Source organism: Zootoca vivipara, chromosome 10 (assembly GCF_965207765.1).
Source record: "Zootoca vivipara chromosome 10, rZooViv2.hap1.1, whole genome shotgun sequence".
NCBI lineage: Eukaryota > Metazoa > Chordata > Lepidosauria > Squamata > Lacertidae > Zootoca > Zootoca vivipara.
In genome coordinates this window covers 19,666,750-19,688,451 of record NC_142593.1, presented here as the reverse complement: position 1 = coordinate 19,688,451, position 21,702 = coordinate 19,666,750, and the positions used below count along the sequence as shown (strand labels likewise).

The 21,702-nt window shown below is 40.3% G+C and overlaps 1 protein-coding gene across 2 annotated transcripts in view; it reads left to right on the top strand.

Moving 5' to 3' along the window:
- The window catches only part of KCNN2 (potassium calcium-activated channel subfamily N member 2), a 94,369-nt gene that overhangs the window by 55,632 nt on the left and 17,035 nt on the right, over nucleotides 1–21,702 (top strand). For both annotated transcript variants that reach the window (XM_035100160.3, XM_088652694.1), the window contains exon 4: nucleotides 14,240–14,381. In XM_035100160.3, the coding sequence (XP_034956051.3) occupies nucleotides 14,240–14,381 (142 nt within the window). The remainder of the gene's footprint in view (nucleotides 1–14,239; nucleotides 14,382–21,702) is intronic.

Here is a 21,702-nt window from a genome sequence, read left to right as displayed (position 1 = left end):
GGATTTTAAAATTTTTGGGGGGGGTTGATTTCACTTGTTTACAGACTATATTGTTTACCAAACACTGGTCCAGTTCAGATGTAATGGGAAACCATGATTTTCTGCTACATGAATGAGACATGACAACCCTGAGGCTCATATGCATCCTCTCCTCTCCTTTCACATCCACAAGGAAGAAATTGGAAATCTTCATTTCTGGTGTTAAACAAGCCACAGTTCTTGATGACAGAGAACTGTGGATTGTTGAAATTGCGGATAGGAAAACCAAGCCAGACTCATGAAGATGGAAGAAGCTTGTTTTCTCCATAGGGCAGGACCTGTACCAATGGATTCAAGATACAAGAAAGGAGATTCCGCCTAAACATTAGGAAGAACTTTGTGACAGTAAGAGGTGTTCAGCAGTGGAGCGGACTCCCCCAGAAGGTGTTGGACTCTCCTTCATTAGAGATTTTAAAGCAGAGTTTGGGTGGTCATCTGTCAGGGATGCTGCCACTGTGATTCCTGCATTGCAAGGAGTAATTTATGATTCTGTGATTCCAGAACAGGAGGAAAGCTACTCACACAGAAGTCTGCATGCATAGATTTCCATGCTGCAGGCATCAGTGCTTAACTTACTTGCTCTTCAGGTGGAACTAGCAATATGACCTAATTGCCCTTTAACTGTGTGAAGGCGTCTTTTGTGTGAACATCTATACTGGACCACTCACTCTGTTCGGCAACTTCAACAACTTCTAAAAGGGTGGCTAGGTCACATTTCTGCAGCCACAACAACAAAGTTGTGTGGCGCTTAACAAGTTTTCAGGGACTGGAGCTCTCTTGATCAAATGCAGAAGGCTAATATAGCGGTTCGAATCCCCACGACGGGGTGAGCTCCCATTGTTCGGTCCCAGCTCCTGCCAACCTAGCAGTTCAAAAGCACGCAGTGCAAGTAGATAAATAGGTACCGCTATCTTTCTTTATCTTACCAAAGGTTACTGAAAGTGATTCTTGCTATGCTGAGCTCTCATTCATACAACTTTTCCCATCATGGCAGCTCCTTTTGATCCTAACTTGAACTGAATGGGCTATCTGAATAGTGTGACATGGGAACAAAGCAGGTTATAGAGTGCCACTGCTAATCTTCTAGTGTGTGGCATACAAAACCACAATTAGTACTTATGACTAATGTTTCAATACATTTTCCCTGACTGGTAGAAGTTGAAGAAAGTACCCAGTTCAATCCCTAAATGACATCCTGCACAACATGCTTGTAAGCATCCCGTTTAGGGTTCTCTGTTTACATAGAAATGTCATATACAGTGGTACCTCGGTTTAAGTACACAATTGGTTCCGGAAGTCTGTACTTAACCTGAAGCGTACTTAACCTGAAGCGAACTTTCCCATTGAAAGTAATAGAAAGTGGATTAATCCGTTCCAGATGGTCCGCAGGGTACTTAAACTGAAGCGTACTTAACCTGAAGCGAACTTTCCCATTGAAAGTAATGGAAAGTGGATTAATCCGTTCCAGACAGGTCCGCGGAGTACTTAAACTGAAAGTACTCAAACCGAAGCGTACTTAAACCGAGGTATGACTGTATTTTGGACCTGTTCTTTAGCGTCCTTTCTGATGTTTTGCTTTTCATTCATGTCCATGTGACTGAGGCTCACTACATACTCATACTGGGGCTGACAAGAGTCTTTGCATGGGAAAGTAGCAGGTGCCCTCGCTTCCCCCTACCAGGCATATAACGCCACATGGGACGCAGGTGCTCTGGGTGGATGCGCAATCCTTCAGACACAAGATTTGCACAATCTCACTCCTGCTTCCCATCATGTTGAATACCTCCATCTCATATGACATCTGGTTGGTAGGACTGGGAAGGTCACACAGCTCCTCTTCCCTGTACACCTGCCAGTAAATGAATTAAAAGAAGAATATATGTATAAATCCTGCAGTGTATTGAGGAGAAAAAGAAAGACACCACTCTCCAACCACCTATGATTTAAACAAGTGATGAAAAGACAGAAGATTTATTATTTTGGGGGATGTCTAATAGCTAGTTACTCCACTCAGTGTCAAATTGACAAGTTTCAGATTTAGTGGGCTGTACCGTTTTCGCTATAATTAGTCTAGCTGTATAACATTTAACAGGTCTCTGCTTTGCTCAGATCAGTAGTGTTTTGCAGGATTATTTTTTTTGGGGGGGGGGTATCTGGAAGGCCCCAGTCCCCCCACAACATTTACTTTCTGTCTATTAATCTTCTCAGTAATTTTTGTTCTATTGTTTAAGAAAGCAAAGTGCTGGATCGCAAACTATATTCATGAGATTATTGGTGTTGATCAGGCTAAATTGAGGCAGGCAGCTCTGCATGAAGTAGCAGATAAGCTGAGAAGTAAAGTTTAATTCTTTTTTTTTACTTGTTGGCATTAAGATGAATGTGAAACAGCTGTCAAGGAGGAATGATGGGTAGCAATTGTGATCAGATAACAGGCAGCTATTGTAATCATTGAAGTGGGATGTATCACTCACCACAGACACAATTGCGAGCAAAAAAGTAATAAAGTTGGGAGTCATAATGTGCATTTTGAGCCATATTAAAGGAAAGGAGGACTCCACAATTGCAATTTGTACTATGGACCTGGGATAGTAAAGGAATCTGGACTATTGCCTTAAAAAAAGAAAGAAATAACTTTTATGAGTGATTCTTTTCCTGCCAAAGACAGTGGCATAGTGTGAGAAGGAGCAGGAAGATTTCAGTTACTAGTGAATAGTTTTTAAGGCCCGCTAGTATTCACGCTTAACATGAACAGCTTCTCCAGAATATAATCTGCTGCCAGTGCACATTTTACTTTCACCTTCTTGGAAAACTCAGTGCCTGTTTGCTTGAAGAGTCCTGCAGAGGTTTCTCCTCAAATACTTTCCTGATAAGAGATGTGGCAATGCAAAAGTGCTAGTGTTAGATTCCACAAATTATATAATTCTCCGTTGTAAAGTTGAGAATTATCTGGCTGAGTCATCTGTCTTCATCAATAGCCAAACAAATGTGTCTGGGAAACACAAGCACAAATTGGTGGGTGATGTCTTCCTGCAGGTTGTGAATGAGATTTAGGCAGTGTGTGTGGTGATTTTTAAACCAATTTGTTCCAGAATTGTCTGCTGCCAGTAATTCGGTACTTTCTTTCAAACATAATAGGGGAGTAGACTAGACTTAACAAATGGTTAATTTATTCAGTCCAACTGTACTAATCCAGCCTCTAAAAATATAGATAATAGGTTACAAAATGGAATTTTTTTGCAAAAAACATCATTAGCCAAGAGTTAATCTGCTCATCTTTTAAAATGCAAAACATGGTTAATTAATACTGTGTACATACATTATATTTAAAGCATATTGCTTCCCCTTAGGAATCCTGAGAACTACAACTTATCCCACATTTGGCTACAATTCCCAGCACCCATAACGAATTACAGTTCCCACATTCTTTAAAGCAATGTGCTTTAAATGTATGGTATATGCAGCCTTAGATCATATAACTATTTTATGCTCATCTGCCACGCTTCGAACAATGTATTTTGCTTCTTTAATTAACATATTTTGTCAGAGGATGGCCACAAATTGAAAACATTGTCACACATAGTTTAATGCGGGGATGGGGAATTTGAATAATCCAGTATGCTGGTTCCTTAAATCCCCCATGGGCCATGTTTGGTAGGTGAGTGGGGCTTCCCACTTGAAAATCACCTGATGTCACAATGTTGTCAAGTAATACATTTTCCTTTGCCTACGTGGTTCAAAACTGCCTGGGCAAAGGAACAAGGCTTTGCAAGTGCCAACAATCAGCTGATTGATGGTGCTTACAAATAGGGTTGCCAGACTCAATAGAGGACAGGACTTCTGTGCCTTTAAATGCCCTGCTCTCTTTTGAGTCTGGAAACCTTAAAGAGAAACCAGCAGACCCTTTGCTTGGAAATTAAACAAAGGGTCTGCTGGTTTCTCTTTAAGGTTTCCAGACTCAAAAGAGAGCAGGGCAATTAAAGGCACAGAAGTCCTGTCCTCTATTGAGTCTGGCAACCCTACTTACAAAGGCATTGTACTCTGCAGTTGCTGCCAGTCTGCTGATTGGTGCCTGTAGATCCTCCACTGGCCCATGTTTTTACCTGCTTCATCATATGCCAAATGTGGGCTAGGTAGCCATGGCTTGCCTGTGGGTTAGAGGTTCCACCCTATTATTTAATGCAATCAGTATCCCTGAGTGGAGTTAAGTACAATGTTACATGAGTTTCTTTCTAAAAGCTTCTTTTTTATTCACTGTTTGGTTTTTCTCCTGTATAAAATATATTTGAAGTGCTTGTTTATTTGAGCTGTCCTTTGCCCTTAAATTCCCACCTGTTGTGATATAGTAGTATTTAAACCCAATATGTACGTGTTTACCAGATATGATACAATGTCTACCCACATAGCTCATGAGCATGAGACTCTTAATCTCAGGGTTGTGGGTTCAAGTCCCACATTGGGGCAAAAGGATTTCTGCATTTCAGAGGCTCGGACTAGGTAAGTGACCACTTTGGTTGCTTCCAACTTTACATTTCTATGATTCTATGTTTTTGTGGTGCTAATTGGGAGGATTTGCAGCAGAACAAATCACTACAAATGAGTCATATTTTGCTAACTCCTCATCTCTGCTGCATAACCCACATTGACGTTACAGTACTTGCTGATCTACCAACTGCCGTCCCCTAGCTTGCTTTAAGGTGTTTCCTGTTGTAAATTTCACTCACACACACAGACACCTGCCTTTGTGTTGTGTTTCTGAAGATCCAGTAGAGGATATAAAAGCCAAGCCTGTCTCTCCAGCTGTCATAACATTTCATTAACTATTAAAGCTTAACAGTAGGCACTTTGAATGAAACCTGTTGTCTCATCTGTGTTTGCATTTGCATAAAGCTAGCAATGATGAAAGATACCATGTCTCCATTTTCCTCTTCTCTGTTTTCGAGTCAGTAGCCTTCCTCTGTATTCAAAAGATACACAATGCATGCTAACTTAAGCTTAGATAATGTGAATTCTCAGGAATTGTTCAGGGCAGGAGATGGAAGTCTGTACGTACAGCTACTGTATAGTAATATACATGCAAAATATATACATAGGAATTTAAATCCCTAGGAGAAGCATTTAATATGGTTGTTTTTCTTTCCAGTGCTTTGCTATGTCTTTGTCTTCAGAACGTTGACATTTCTCTTTTGCAAAAATCTTTCTCTCTATCATCCAGTGTGAAGGTAAAACTTTTCACTTCCTGTGTGCCAATAAACCGAAAGGGATAAGCTACAACAACAGATGAATGTAGCCAAATAGTGAGGTTAAACATTTTCTACTTTAGGTATGGCAATGAACCAAACAGTACAAGTCCAAAGAATATTGTTGGCATGCTACAAGATCTGCCCACTCTGCCAAGCTCTACCTACAAGAAAGCTGGCAGTGAAGAGGGAGAGCCTGACAGGTCAGGGGCTGGTACCCGGCTGGTCAAATGCCAGCCAGTGGAGCTGGTGGGTCACGAGGTGGACTATACATAGCTGTTGCATATGTTTTTAGATATTCCACTGCATTAAACAATACTATCATCCCACATGATACCAAGCTCCATAGATCAATGTAATCAAGACCACAGCTGTGCTACACTTGAAAAGCAGCAAATCACCTACATACTGAGCAGAAAGCTTGAGGAAGTGGGCAGATTACAGTTCATGCCACACATTTGTTTATTGTTATTAAGAGATTTGTATATTGTCCATTACCAAAGATGGTAACAGAGTGGTTGAAAGCAAAAATAAGTAGAGAGAGGGGGGGGGAGAGAGAGAGTGTAAAGAGGATAGAGTGAGAGATACGGTAAATAACTTGACCAAGAAACTAAGTACAAGACAGTGATGGGATCTGAGTCCAAAATATCAAACTATTTGTTTGATCCCACGTTTCTCTGCTGCAGCAGAACACCCCTTTCACAGAAAGTAAACCAATTAATTTCTCATCTATAGTTACTCCTTCAATAAATTTACTTCAAGTATCCACCTGGAGCATGCCTCAAAATATGTTGATTTATTTGCACCCCATCCCAAATTGATAAACCTGCCCAGCACACCCCGTCAATTCATCTTTAGTCAATTTACCTCCCGTTGATTTTCCACCCAGATTCTACTCCAAATAAATGCCCCTTCAACTAATCCCCCCCCCACAATTCTTCATTACCCCATCCCTCTAAATAAATTCCTCTAAAATTAATTTATATTCCCAAATTCCCAAATTAATATTCTACCCTGTTCACTTCTTCCACCAAAACACTCAAAATAAAGTTGAATGACTTTGAGACAGGGTTATTTTCCCTCTTTATTTACAGTAATGTACAATGTTGTCCAAGCATTTATTTTTTATTCACAATCTTAAACCCCACCTGGAGCTTTGACATGTTCAGCAGTAGGGATGGGAAAGGGATGTGGCTAATTTCTCATTTTTCCAATCTGAAATTTAGTTCTCCACATTTCTGCAAAAAAAAAACCTCATAAAATTATTTAAGCATTTTTGTGTGGATGTCTCCTTTTATATGCAGTTGCGGCTAACATACATAATTTTGCATGCAATTTCTCCTAATATAATGCATTTTGTATGTTATTTTTACTAATTTATCCTTTGCATGTGTACATTTATCTTATATAAGCATTTTTGTAAACATTGGTTGGGAAACTGCATTGCAAATTTCAGTTGTGCGAATTTTGAAGGGCGGTTGTGCGTTTCGTTCTCATATTGTTCCAGAAAGTGAACTTCACCATTGAATGTGAACTAAACTCAATTCCCCCACAATCCCTACTTGATAGCAGCCTTTTTATTTTTATAGTTCTGAATTGTTTGTTTTTTGCATGTTGTTATGCTATTGTGTTGTTTTGCTATGTTATTATGAAATTATTTTTGCAGTGTTTGGTTACAAAATGTATTGTTTTCTTGCTTGTAAGCCAATTTGAGAATGATTCTGTGTGTGTGGAAAAGTAGCTTGCAAATAAAACAAACGAGTGAATGAAACAGTGTAGGACTACAGGAAAATTATTTCTGAAGACCACCTACTACAGAGGCTTTTTTTGCTCATGTACCTTAAATTTTTTATTGCACATTCCAGACTGAGGTTGCACAGCAAATTGCAAGCCAAGACTCACCTGCTCTATACTTAATTTCCCCATGATACAGAAACAGCTGCATTGCTGCAAGTCAGTCTGTGCACTGTTGAATCGGTGATTATAAGATCATGGTGTCTGTTGCAGCAGTCCTTAAGGGATTCTTTTCATGACACCAGGGATATCGCTTGCAAGTCAGTGGCTTTAGAATTGTTTATTATGAACCTAATGGCTTTGCTGGGGGGGGGAATGGGACTACTAATACAGTAAATTAAGTTCTGTTAAATCATAGCTGTATAATACCATTCACACTGGGTTGTTTCTTGCATAGCTTAAAACTGAGAAAACGTTTGATCAACACCACAGAGCAGTGTGTTACTAAATAGGGATACATACATGGTAGGAAAGTCATCTGAAGGACATTGATAATTAAGATTCTTCTCTCAGGCGAAACCTGTGAAACTGCTTCGGTTAATTCTGCTGTTAAAATATAGCATAGCACTGCTAAGCATTGTAGTGATTAGCAATGCCTGGATTGGTAATACCTTCTTTCTTCTTTGGCGATCACTCGTATCTGAGTAAGATTGTCTTTCATAAACACGGTTTTAACAATGAGTCCATAAGTGACTGTGGAGGCCAATTCTGGATCCACACGTCCTGCCACAGTGGGGACATTGGTTTCCAGGCAGGAGTTGATCACGGTGTGAATTTGCCAAGCGTGCCTTCCTCTTAGCACGTTTCTCCCTTGCGTCCTGAGTTCATGTGTCTTCAAAGCCCATGATACCTTTGGTAAAGGCTGTTATCCAACTGGAGCACTCGCAGGGCAGTGTTTCCCAGTTGTCAGTGTTATACTACATTTTTTAAGATTTGCCTTTAGACAGTCTTTAAACCTCTTTTGTTGACCACCAGCATTACGCTTTCCATTTTAAAGTTCGGAATAGAGTAGTTGCTTTGGAAGACAATGATCAGGCATCCGCACAACATGACCAGTCCAATGAAGTTTATGGTGAAGAATCATTGCTTCAACACTGGTGATCTTTGCTTCCTCCAGTACACTGATATTAGTTTGCCTGTCTTCCCAAGTGATGTGTAAAATTTTTCAGAGACACCTTTGATGGAATCTTTCGAGGAGTTGGAGATGGCGTTTATACGTGCTCCGTGTTTCACAGGCATACAGTAAGGTTGGTAGCTTTGTAAACAAGCATTTTGGTTTCCCTGCGAATGTCCCGGTCCTCAAACACTCTGCACTTCAATCGGGAGAAAGCCACACTCACAGAGCTCAGGTGATGGTGGATTTTGGCATCAATGTTGGCATCAATGTAGGTAGGAGAAGTGATCAACATTTTCCAACGTTACACCATTGAGTTGGATTTGTGGCACTGCAGAGCGGTTATTTTGTACTTTTTGGTGCAGCACTTTGGTTTTGGGGATGTTGAGTGATAGGCCAAGCTTTTCGTAAGCTTCTACAAAGATATTTAGGATGGTTTGGAGGTCATCCTCTGAGTGTGCACACACTATGTTGTCATCAGCATACTGAAGCTCTATGACAGAAGTTACGGTAACCTTACTATTTGCTTTCAGCCTGCTCAGATTGAAGAGCTTTCCATTTGTTCAATATATGATTTCTACTCCGGTGGGGAGTTTCCCTTCGACAAAGTGTAGGATCATAGCAATGAAAATAATGGAGTTGGGACAATAACACAACCCTGTTTAACACTGTTCCCACTGAGAATGGTTCACTTTGAGAGCATTGTTATCTGCGATTGTTGCTATCATATTATCATAGAGGAGCCGGGTGATGTTTACAAAATTATCTGGGCAGCCAATTTTCAGAAGGGCAGTCCACAGGGCATTACGGTTTACAGTGTCAAAAGCCTTAGTCAGGTCAATAAATGCCATATACAGGGGTTGGTTTTGCTCTCTGCATTTTTCTTGAAGCTGGCAAGTGGTGAAAATCATGTCCACTGTCCCTCTAGAAGGCCGAAAACCATTTTGGGATTCAGGAAGGTTCACCTCGGATATTGTTAAGAGACGGTTTGCTATGTGATATTCTTTGTTAATTCTCCCAACCTATCTGAATTTTGTCTTCTACAACTTGTTTTCTTTTAATATCTGAGCTTGTATGCTTTTAACTTGGTGGCTTATTGTGATACTGATTATAGATCTGTGTTTTTGAAATGTTAGGATTTATTATTATGGCACTGTGCCCATCAGATTGGTATGGGGCAATGACCCAGAAAGAGGCATTTTCTGTGGGTGGCAATGTAATCTAGAATACTTTTCCCTCTGCAAATCTCAAGGTAATCTGTTTTAGGTGCCTCCTGAAAATGTATCAGGTGGAATACAATGTCATTTCAGAAGTGTTTCAGCTTGCCTCTCTTGTATTTCACTAGGGAGCAAGTGGCGCTGTGCTCTAAACCACTAAGCCTCTTGGGCTTGCCAATCAGAAGGTTGGCAGTTCGAGTCCACACGAAGGGGTGAGCTCCCGTTGCTCTGTCCCATACCAGTAGATAAATAGGTACCACTGTGGTGGAAAGGTGTACAGCGTTTCCATGTGCTCTGGTACTCGTCACAGTGCCCTGATGCATCAGAATCAGTTTAGTTATGCTTGCCACATGATCCAGAAAGCTGTCTGCAGACAAACACCAGCTTCCTTGGCCTGAGGCAAGATGAGTGCCGCACCCCATAGTCAAATTTTACTGGAACTTAACTGCCCAGGGATTCTCTATCTTTACTGTATTTCACTGTTTCTGTTTTTATTTTTTGTTGTGTTCTTGTGTTTAATGGTTTCATATTATGTTGTTACATTATGTTTTATTTCAGCAGTGGGGAACCTCCAGGCCTAATTATGCCCGCCAGGCCTCTCCATTTGGCCTATGAGATAGTTTTGAGAAAAGCAATCCCATTTGGCCATCCCGTGTCATCATGTGACATCATGCGCTGGACTTGGGAAGCCATGGTGCCACATTCCAAAGGAAGAACTGGGGGTGCACTATATAAGTAGGGCTGGGGAAGAGATTTGATCCAGTTCACATTTAAAGGCGAATCTATCTAATTTGCAGTTTCCAAAACAATATGAGAACCAAAACACAGCCATTCCTCAAAATCTACACTTCTGATTTTGCAGTTGAAGTGTCCAGACAACTAATGAGTATTAAAAAATGCATTTACTACTAGGGTGAACTGTGTATTAAAATGCATACATTTGTATTAAAAAAAAACGACATGCAAAATGTATTATATCAGGGGAAATTGCTTTGCAACCAAGTGTATATTAAGAAAATTGCAAACACAGGTGTCTATATTAAGAGAAATTTGCATTAGGAAGCTGATGAATGTTTTTAAAAAATGCAAAGTGGAGTGTAAAATTAAACTTAAGACAGGGGGAAATGAGAAATGAAGGGAAACTAAAATTGAGATTTGCCTATCTGTAAGCATGTTTCTGGTCCTTCCTTTCTAGTGAATGCTTCAATTTGGTGCTTGTTGAATTTAGTGACTTTTTCTGTTGCCCTGCATAGTGACCAAAAGAGGTGCCAATTCAAAAGGCACTGGATTCAAGGTGGAAAGGAAGAATCAGGAGTGCACTTAGAGCGTGCTCCAAATTCTGCCTGCATAGCTACAAGTAAATTTAAATCATCTGATATCCTATGACTGGTTCACTCACCTGTCCAACTGGTTTGTGAAGGGTCAAGGAGTTCCTGATTCAACCTACTCCTGTTCCCAACACCTGTTTAACTGTATAAATAGTTTTTAATGTTAAGTAGTTTTGAAATTTTAGAAATAAATAAAATCAAATATTTATTGTATTTTCTCACATATAAGCTGCTCTCGGTGTCTGGGAGAGCAGAAAAGCAAGATGAAGAAGAAGATAACAACAATGATAAGGATAAGGGTAGATGGAAAGGATTATCAGAAAACATTATGAATTAGTGTACCAGAAAGAAGGCACGAACATGCAGAGAATAGAAGATTATATTAAAAAACATAAATTGCCACCTATACCGCCAGACAAAATAAAAGCATTAAACAAAGAAATATCAGTAGAGGAAATAAAGGAAACCCTGAAAACGATGAAAAACGGGAAAGCCCCTGGTACTGATGGTCTACCAACTGAACTCTACAAAACACTAGAAGAGATAATGTTGGTCCCCCTGAAGGATCTATTCAATACAATACTAGAAAAAGGTACTACTCCGCAATCCTGGGAAGAGGCACAAATCATATTAATTCCAAAATCGAAAGCAGAAGTGGTAACACCAAATGACTTTAGACCAATTTCACTTCTAAATAGTGATTACAAAATATTTGCAAAATTACTAGCGAACAGGTTGTCCACTATACTTGAAGACATAATACAGAAAGATCAAGTCGGTTTTGTGAAAGGTAGATTTGCAAAAGATAACATAAGAAATGTTATTAATATTATTGAATATTTAGAGAATAGAAGAGATAAACAAGCTGCTATCTTATCTGTGGATGCGGAAAAGGCCTTTGATAGGGTGGCCTGGGACTTCATGTTAAAACTGTTAGAAGATTTGAATTTGGGGAAAAGATTAGAAAAAGCAATAAAGGCCATCTATAAATCACAGAACGCTAGACTAATCATAAACGGAAGATTTACCAACAAAATTAACATTTTGAGGGGAACAAGACAAGGATGCCCCTTGTCCCCCATTCTTTTTATTATTACACTTGAGATATTATTAAACACAATAAGGAAAAAGGAGGAAATCAAAGGGATCGTGGTCGGTAATAAAAGACATAAAGTAAAGGCCTTTGCTGACGATATCATAATAACCTCAGAGGACCCAATTATAAGTATTCCCAGTGCCATCCAGACAATAGAAGAATATGGGGAATTGGCCGGCTTAAAAATAAATTATAACAAGACAAAATTATTAGTTAAAAACCTCGAGAAAAAAGAAGAAAAAGTATTACAAGAGAATACAAATCTCAAAATTAGCAAGAAAATGAGATATTTAGGAATAGAGATATCAACTAAATCAATTGATTTAATTCAGGACAATTATTTGGAAATTTGGAAACAAATTAGAAAGAAATTTGAAGTATGGAGGAAATTAAAACTATCATTCACGGGTAGGATATCAGCTATTAAGATGTGTGTGGTTCCCAAGATGAACTTTCTTTTCCAAAATCTCCCACTGTTGGGAACTGAGAAATGCTTTAAAGACTGGAAGAGAGACATAGCAGAATTTATATGGAACGGGAAAAAACCCCGGATAAAATATAAGATATTAATTGACCACAAGGAAAGAGGGGGATATGGTCTCCCAGACTTGGAAATATATCACGATTCGGCGGCACTAGTTTGGATCAAAGAATGGATAGAGTTAAGGAATTTTGATTTATTGGACCTTGAAGGTGATGGGCTAGGATTTGGCTGGCATCATTATATGATGAAAGATAGAATAGACAAGAGAAACATTTTCACGTTTAATATAATTAGGAAATCACTATTCAAAGTTTGGGAAAAATATAGGAGATTTTTTGAAGCAAAAACCCCCTGGTGGCTCTCCCCTGCTGAGTTATTGGCAGTGAGGAGGCGTAACATGGAGGGCATTTGGCCTACATATCGCGTACTCCTGGAAGAAAAAGAAGGAGTATTGAAATTAAAAGAATATAGAGAAATTAAAAATTATCTAAATACGTGGCTAGATTACTTCCAAATTAACCAGAGATTTCAATTAGACAAAAAGGTGGGATTTGAAAAAGACAAATCAAAATTAGAAGAAATCTTAATCGATAAGGAAGGTAAATATATATCCAATCTGTATCAATTATTGTTAAAATGGGAAACGGAGGAGGAGCTAACAAAAAATTATATGATCAAATGGAGTCAGGATTTGGGTAAAATAATTAATTTGCAGAAATGGGAACAATTATGGAAAAGAGATTCGAAATTTACTCCAAATTACGATTTGTTAGAAAATTTATTCAAAATGCAAAATCAATGGCATTTAACGCCGGCCAAACTAGCTAAAATGTATCCTAGTGCCAATAATATCTGCTGGAGATGTTGCAAAGAAATAGGTACATATATTCATGTTTGGTGGAATTGTGATCGTATCAAGGAATTTTGGGAATTAGTTTACAATGAGTTGAAAAAAATTCTGAAATATTCTTTCAAAAAACAACCAGAAACCTTCCTATTAGGAATGCTGGGAGAGGATATAAAACCTAAAGATAGATGTGTAGTGAGCTATGCGACTGCTTCAGCAAGACTACTAGTCGCAAGAGCATGGAAGTCAAAAGAAATCCCAAGAAAGGAGGAATGGTTAGGAAAATTAATTTTATATTATAACTTGGCAAGAAAACACGAAATATTGAAAGAAACAAACCTGGAGGACAACGTAGGGAAATGGGAGTCACTTACCGTTTATCTGAGCACTTATATAGATAAATCGTCTCTCCTCTCTGATGTAACAGGACTCTAGAATCAAAAAGATAGCAAATTAGTTATATGAATGTTATTGACATTGTAATAACCATAATCTTTTTTGTTTTGTTTGTGAATTTAGTAGATACAAAAATTAAGTACTTACCGTGTATCAACGTGTGTGACCGGAAACAAGTATAGTATAGATAAGTCTAAGTTAGGTTGTGAAGGATTAGGGATAGGGGTGGGGGTAGGACTCAGGGTGGGGGTGGGGGATTTTTTGTATTTGATAATATGCTGAATTGTTTTGTTTTGTTTTTGTTTCGTTTCGTTTTCTTATTGTTGTATTTGTTTAAATTATTAATAAAAACTTTTTAATTAAAAAAAAAAGAAAAAAGAAAATTTTTCTTTTTTGATTGTACGTTGAACTCAAGACCCAAGTGCTTTTCACCTCTAAGAGGAGATCAGTATTGTCAACATTGATAGCAACAACCCATATACTGGCAGGCATGTACTGTATATGCTGCTTCATGCATGTATTTGTGGACCAGCCCCATAGGGGACAAAACATGCATCTTAAGCATATGTTTCAAGTAACAAAACTATTCTTGAGAAGGAACGGGCTGCCAAAGTTCTTTTCATAGCCAAAAAAGAAATGCACTGTTGAAGAATTTGTGGTTAAAGAGATTATAATTTTCTTTTTCAGGTATCATGACCAACAGGATGTTACTAGCAACTTCCTTGGAGCAATGTGGTTGATTTCAATAACTTTTCTCTCCATTGGATATGGTGATATGGTACCTAATACATACTGTGGGAAAGGAGTCTGCTTGCTTACTGGAATAATGGTGAGTGCCCATAGTTTTAATTTCCACATTTCTTGTGAGTTTCTTGGGTGAATCATTCTCAGAACTTCAATGGTTTAACAACACGTCTAATCTGGTACATGTCTATATAGGTGTCCTAATGAGTTCTGTGGGACTTATTCCCAGGTAAGTAGGTTGCACCCTGGCTTCCCATCATGGTTAGAGTATACCGATTGAAATGATTGATTCCATTGATTTCAATGGGTCTGTTCTAAGCATGATGAAACATGACTCCAACCCAGTATGTATAGGATTACAGCATGACACTCCTGGGCACTGTCTTCAGGAATTCACTTCCTGCTTTTCTTAGGAAATGCTTACAAACTGAGCTAAACAAGTTGATATTCTCAGCATCAAATATTTCAGCTACCAGTCATGTCCTATATGGCAATCACCACATTTCTGCCTCTTCTTTTTTGCTTCCAATGAATTATAATGTCAGACCTAATAGTTTCTAAATATGTCTTACAATAGACTGAGTGATCTTGCTTTTATGAAACTGCCATAGTGGTTTCACATATTTGCATTAATACATCCAGTGCTTTTTTTTCTGGGGGGGACGCAGGGGTACACATACCCCTAAACATTTTGTGAATCTAAGTTTGGCCTCATTGTGGGGCAGTTTTTCAATATGGGTAGGAAAATGAGAGTACCCCTAAACATTTTATTAGGGGGGGAAATCACTGAATGCATCTATTATTACTGTATACTTCATTGCTATATGCAGTGACAGTGAAAAGGGCAAATGCAGTAATAAGAAAGGGGTTGGGTTTTTTTTTAAGCCAAGCATAATAATAAAATTATATCTATCTTTGGTTCTCCTAATGTTATATTTTTATATAATTTGTATCCTGTTTTTTCTTTATCAGTGATAATGCAATGCGATGATTTAAAATGAAAAGAAAAACATTGCAATCCCAATAAAAATAATTTGTATGCATAAGATACATTATAAAAGCTTTCTGAAGAGCCTGAAAATGGCAGACCTCTCTGGGGAGGGCGTTCAACAATGGCTGGCTGCACTACCAAGAAGTTTCTGTTATAAGTTCACATCTACTGAACTTTTTTGGCAGTGGCATCCAGAGCAAGGCCTTGGATGTCGAATAGAGGGCACGTGGGGGGCATATATGGAAGAAAGTGGCCTTTAATAGACTTTCATATACTCCAGCGGTAGCTGTAGTTTCTGAACACTTTTAAAGAGCTGTCACACATGGAGTACATAATGGTAGTTTTGCCTAGGGAGCATTAGGATGTGACTGACCATGGCGAGGGCTGACTTTGCCTGGAAGGGGCACCCCAGAAAATTGTGTAAAGGGAATCCTGAATAATGCCCTCTCCATTTGGGGGCCCTAATTTTCTCAATGAATATAGTGGAACTGAATAAAGGAAAGGAAAGGCCAGCTGAAATAGTGATTTGATATAGTGGCCTACCTTATGGAGGAAGACTTAGGCTGCAATCCAGACCCCCTTCTGCTGGGCTGGGTGAGGGGCATTGGATTGATCTTAGGTGTCCCTCCACTTTCTTCTACTGGTTAAGCTGGTCTTCTACTGGCCACCAAATGGGTGGGTGGATGGAAAGCCTGCCAGTGTTAGCTGATTCATACAAACAAGTGGCTACAGCTACTTTCTGTTTAACTACACATATATTTCTCTATGTGGCAAATTGTACCCACCGCTCTACATGGAGCCTCTAGGAACCCCTCACAGGACTTCTTGCCCCTGTTTGAAGAGGGTTTGTTCTGGCCTGTTGACAGTTTCCTTAAATGATTGAAAAAGCATTATACAAAAACTCAGAAGGACCTGACACGGTAGATAACGTGATAACCCCACTGTAGAATCCTGAGAACACTACAGTAATTCCCACATCCATAAAACCAAGATGTCTGAATCAGTCATAAACTGTCCAGATCATCAAAATATAGTGAAGTGGGGAATGTAATATATCTATCTTTCTCTTTCTTTCTCTCTTTTTTTTGAAATCATTTTTATTTGGTTTTACAAATACAAAGTTATAAAGATCCAAATATATATCCATCTACAGAGATTCCTCTGACTTGTGACTTCCTCCCACCCCCTCCATAGGGTCCTATTTAGATTTACAACTGCATATTCTTCTATACACTAACTTTTATATCAATCCATATTGTCCATGGTATTTGTTACACTGCAAGTGAAATCAAAATCCTGCCAGTGTTTCCATCTGCTTACAGTGGTCTCCTAAATAACTTATAATTTTTTTCCATTCTTTTATAAAGTTTTTGTCCTCTTGGTTTCTGAGTTTTCCAGTTTTGCCATTTCAACATAGACCATCAGCTTGGTTTGCCATTCCTCTCTGGTAGGGACTTTGTGTTCTTTCCATCTCTGGGCTAGAAGCATCCGGGCGGCTGTTGTTCCATACATAAAAAGTCTTTTCTGTGCCTTTGGAATGTCGGTACCTATCATTCCTAATAAGAAAGCTTCTGGGGTTTTTTTTAACAAAGGTTATTTTAAACCTTTTTTTATTTCATTATATATCATCTCCCAGAAAGCTTTTATTAGCTTACAAGTCCACCACATATGATAAAAGGTACCTTCTTTTTCTTTACATTTTCAGCACATATTTGTACTTGTCCTATACATTTTTGCCATGTTTCTTTCTTTCTCTATCTCTGTGATGTAGGGCTAACACACAGGATGTATCAGAACACAGCTGTTGAGGACTGAATACTGTGAAGAGAAGTTATGGAGCAATTACACTAGAGCATGAGTAAATACTATAGTAATAATGGTAATATTGCACATGATCCAAGGAAACATAAGCACTTTAGGCCCCATTTATTTTTAGTGGGAGAGTTACACGCATACTGAAATATATCCATCTGAAACCCTGAAGCTTAAAAATGCTCAGGAGTAAGGAACAGGGCCGTCTTAAGCGCTCCTGGCGCCGTGGAGCGATGGATCCCTCCGGCGGCCCCCCCGCCCCATTTCCCAGCGCGGTGGGCGGGCGGGCGCAGCTGCGCGTCGAACCGGCGGACCGGCCGGCCAGTGGGCGGGCCGGCGCCGTGGTGCCCTGCGCCACCGGGGGTCTACCTAGAGCCGGCCCTGGTAAGGAATACTACTCTTCAATTGTATCATGTCTCTAGTGTACTTTATGGGTTAGCTCAGGCATCCCCAAACTGCGGCCCTCCAGATGTTTTGGCCTACAACTCCCATGATCCCTAGCTAACAGGACCAGTGGTCAGGGAAGATGGGAATTGTAGTCCAAAACAGCTGGAGGGCCGAAGTTTGGGGATGCCTGGGTTAGCTAGTATTGTAAATAGAGGTGTGCATGAGATTTGGGTGAATCCTGAGCCAAAGTGGAGTGTCTCAAAGGAATGTTGTGCTTGTCAGAGGCAAAGCAGGAACTGTATGAGGTAGCACAAATCAGAGTCCCTGGGGCGCCTTAGCAATCCAGATGTCAAAAAAAAAGGTTGCAGAGAAGTATCTGCTAAAATCAAAACGTTTTTAAAAAGTTACCTGGCAGAACTTGCCTGCGTCTATTTGTCGTTTGACAGACTTTATCCACTCTGTAGAGCAGGCATCCCCAAACTTCGGCCCTCCAGGTGTTTTGGACTACAAGTCCCATCATCCCTGACCGCTGGTCCTGTTAGCTAGGGATCATGGGAGTTGTAGGCCAAAACATCTGGAGGGCCGCAGTTTGGGGATGCCTGCTGTAGAGGTTAGCATGCTTGCAAATACCATCTACTTCTGCCAGAAGTGATAAAGGGTTCTTTTGTTTTTCCAGTAATGGGGGGGGGGGAAGGGGGGAAATGAAACAGATTCGGATGGAGCTTGAGGCAAACCAACCAATGTACAAAGCACTTCAGACTGATGCTGGCTGTTTTCCAAAATGCTGAACCGAATCTTGTGGTCAGTGCACCCTCCCACTTCTAAACATGTTCCATGGAAAATATCGTAGCCTTATATTTACCACCCTTATTATTTTGGGTGATGTAATACGGTCATGTATTTTCTGCACTGGGGGGTGATGGTTCCCTGGATAGGCTCAAGACAAAGGGCATTCTGAGATGGCATTAACTTTGGGGATTGGATCGCTTCAGCATTCTGAATTATCCATGAATGTGAGGTACTTCAAACCATGCTGACGGGGGGCATTCAGCGGAGCTCATAAGGATCATCTTGCGCTATGCTCTTTACATGGTTCACTTCCTGTGGAAGAAAAAGGGTACCTGCTACCTTTCCTTACAGTACTTTCTGCAGTCCTACTTGAGCATTAAATCTACCAAGAGTAGCTGAGGCAACCCAGTCAGGCGGGCAGCATATGATGATGATGATGATGATCACAACACCACGGGCACATCTTCCATTAATGCGAAATAAACGGGATCCGGGTCAGCTTGCGCGGAGAGCTGACAGTATATAACACACTTCCCAATACTCCCAACAATGTGGCATACCTGGAAGGTGAGGGCCAGGTGGTGAGAAAGTCAGGCATATGCGGGCACTATGGTGGAGGCCGTCCAGCACTGCTTTTGGTGCATCCACACAGCACCAACCTCCCTGCCCCTTTGCCTCTCCCCCTCCTAAGATGCTATTGCCAGGAGGCGAGGTGTGTGCAAACAGCGCTCCCTGCTGGCTGCTCCCGGAGGGATAAGTACCAAGGGGAACAAAAGAGCTGTATTCAGTACTGAACAATGGCATATGGAGAGGAAGCAAGATTTACCAAATCCTGAGGAGAAGGCATGCGTAAATGTTACCATTATGTGGGTAGTTCAGCTCAGATGACCTTGACATAAACAAATGGAAGCAATGATTTGTGCAATGCATAATAAGTTTATAGGTAAAGGTAAAGGGACCCCTGACCATTAGGTCCAGTCGTGACCGACTCTGGGGTTGCGCGCTCATCTCACATTATTGGCCGAGGGAGCCGGCGTATGGCTTCCAGGTCATGTGGCCAGCATGACAAAGCCGCTTCTGGCAAACCAGAGCAGCACATGGAAGCGCCATTTACCTTCCCGCTGTAGCGGTTCCTATTTATCTACTTGCATTTTGACGTGCTTTCAAACTGCTAGGTTGGCAGGAGCTGGGGCCAAGCAACGGGAGCTCACCCCGTCACAGGGATTCGAACCGCCGACCTTCTGATCAGCAAGCCCTAGGCTCAGTGGTCCAATATATCAACATGCTATTGTCATAGCCTCTAATATAAGTGGCTTTCGAATGAACGTTCCCCGTTTCACAGATAATTGGCCTATTCATAGCTTAAATGTCATAACTTGGAATACAACTTCCACCTTCAGGGATCATATATCTTTGATTATGAGATATCAAATACAGCAGTGGATGGTAGACTTGATTTTCTCTTGCTTGTAGCGTTCCAGAGAAGTAGATTCAACATTCTGATGTTCATTGAAGAATTTTATATAGATAGCATAAGACAAATTGTCACTGGCAGGTCACAGTCCCCTTAATGTCTGAATATTTTATCTTAACTGTAGCTCAAAGTGAGGGTCTCTTCTCTTGACGACCCCATCCATTGTAGCCACAGGAAAACACTGGGAGAAATTAAGCGTCACCCAGAGGCAATTGTTACGTCAGGGCAAGCATTTTGGCTTGCCAGACAGAACAATCCCTGTTCTCTCCCTGCACAATGTTCCTGGAGTTCTCTCACCACCCAGAAGTGGATGTCCTTGTGCGGGGCTTTCACTGACAGAACTCACTGGTTGAATCCTGCCCATTTGACATATAATGAGACAGTCACATAGATGCCACACAAATAGCAGATGCAAGATTGTGCCTGAGTGGTCTTTGATGCAGTCATGAAAGTGGCTGAAAAGTATGCCAAAATTTTATCCAGGCTGAATCTTGTACATGCCCTTGGTACATACCAGGGATGGGGGAGCAGTTTGATTCACTTGACATTTAAAAGTGAGGCTACGCAATTTTCATTTTCCAAAACAATCTGCAGACCAAAACACAGCTTCTGAAAATTCACACTTTTCGGAATTTTGCAGTGCAATTCTGAAGGTGAGAAATGTCCCCCAAAATGCATATTTTGGTTCAAAGTGTACAAGAAAATGCAGGTGTTGGTGAAAAAAAGAGCATATCAAATGCACTACATTAGGGAGCGTTTGCTTTGCAAAATGTGTGTATAAAGCAAAATTGCATACACAAACGTGCCTGTTAGGAGACATTCACATGAAAATGCTGGTGAATATTCATGAGGCCTTTTTTAAAAAATCAATAAATTGCAAACTGATGTGGAAAACTGAACTCAAGACTGGAAAAAATGGAAAGAAACAAGACTGGAAAAAATGGAAAGAAACAGAAATTGACAGACTCACCCACCCTTAGTATACACACACATGCCTTATGGTGAACTGATGTGGCTGCATTGTCATGCGATGCGCTGACTTCTTCCTGCAAATGATAGTGTTTTAATCTTGCAGTCTTCCACACACAAATGGCCTAAATCTTTTCCTACTTTGGGGGTGCTGGGAAACCCAGACAATTTGGCTCCTTTCCATAAGTGCAAGCACACCAACTCCTAGGGGCCGAGGCAGTTTTGGCCCTCAAAATATTTTTTTTGAAGGGGATGGGCCCCCTCAATATTCAGAGAATGTTGTGTTGGGGCCCCAATCCTCCAGAGAAGCTGGTGCCTCTGCATAAATGCCCTTCACCACATGCCCCCTACTGCCCCAGAGCTGTCCCTGAACATCCTCCCAACATGCCCTACGCTGACATTGGAGTTCTGATGTTGTTTGGGACAGCTCTGCCTCCAGTGTCAGAGTGGGACCCAATGTATCCTGTGTCCCTGAGACTTTCTCCCAGGGACTGTAGGATTGAAGCTTCAGTGACTTCGACCAAGTTCTGCATTGTGGAGAGATTAGGAACTTATTATATATATACCTTTGTGGTTTTTTGACGATTGAGGAAAAATGCTTAATGACTGCCATGGGGGGGGGGGTGTTCAAATCTTAGAGCTATGTAAATTATTTTGGTATCAACAAGGTAATTCGCTTTGCTAATAAGGGATTGAATTATTTGTTTCTTTTAGGAGGGTTCAGAAAAGGCCAATTGAAAATTGCTGATGTAATAAAAACTTGAATAATTAATAAGGGAAAGGGAAAATAGTAGATACCAGTGAAAGATAAACAATATACAGTGGTACCTCTACTTACGAATTTAATGCGTTCCGAACACACATTTGTAAGTCGAAAAAAAATGTAAGTCGAATCCCATAGGAATGCATTGGGAGAAAAAAATCGTAAGTAGAAGCAACCCTATCTAAAAATTTGTAAGTAGAAAAAATCCTATCTAAACTGCA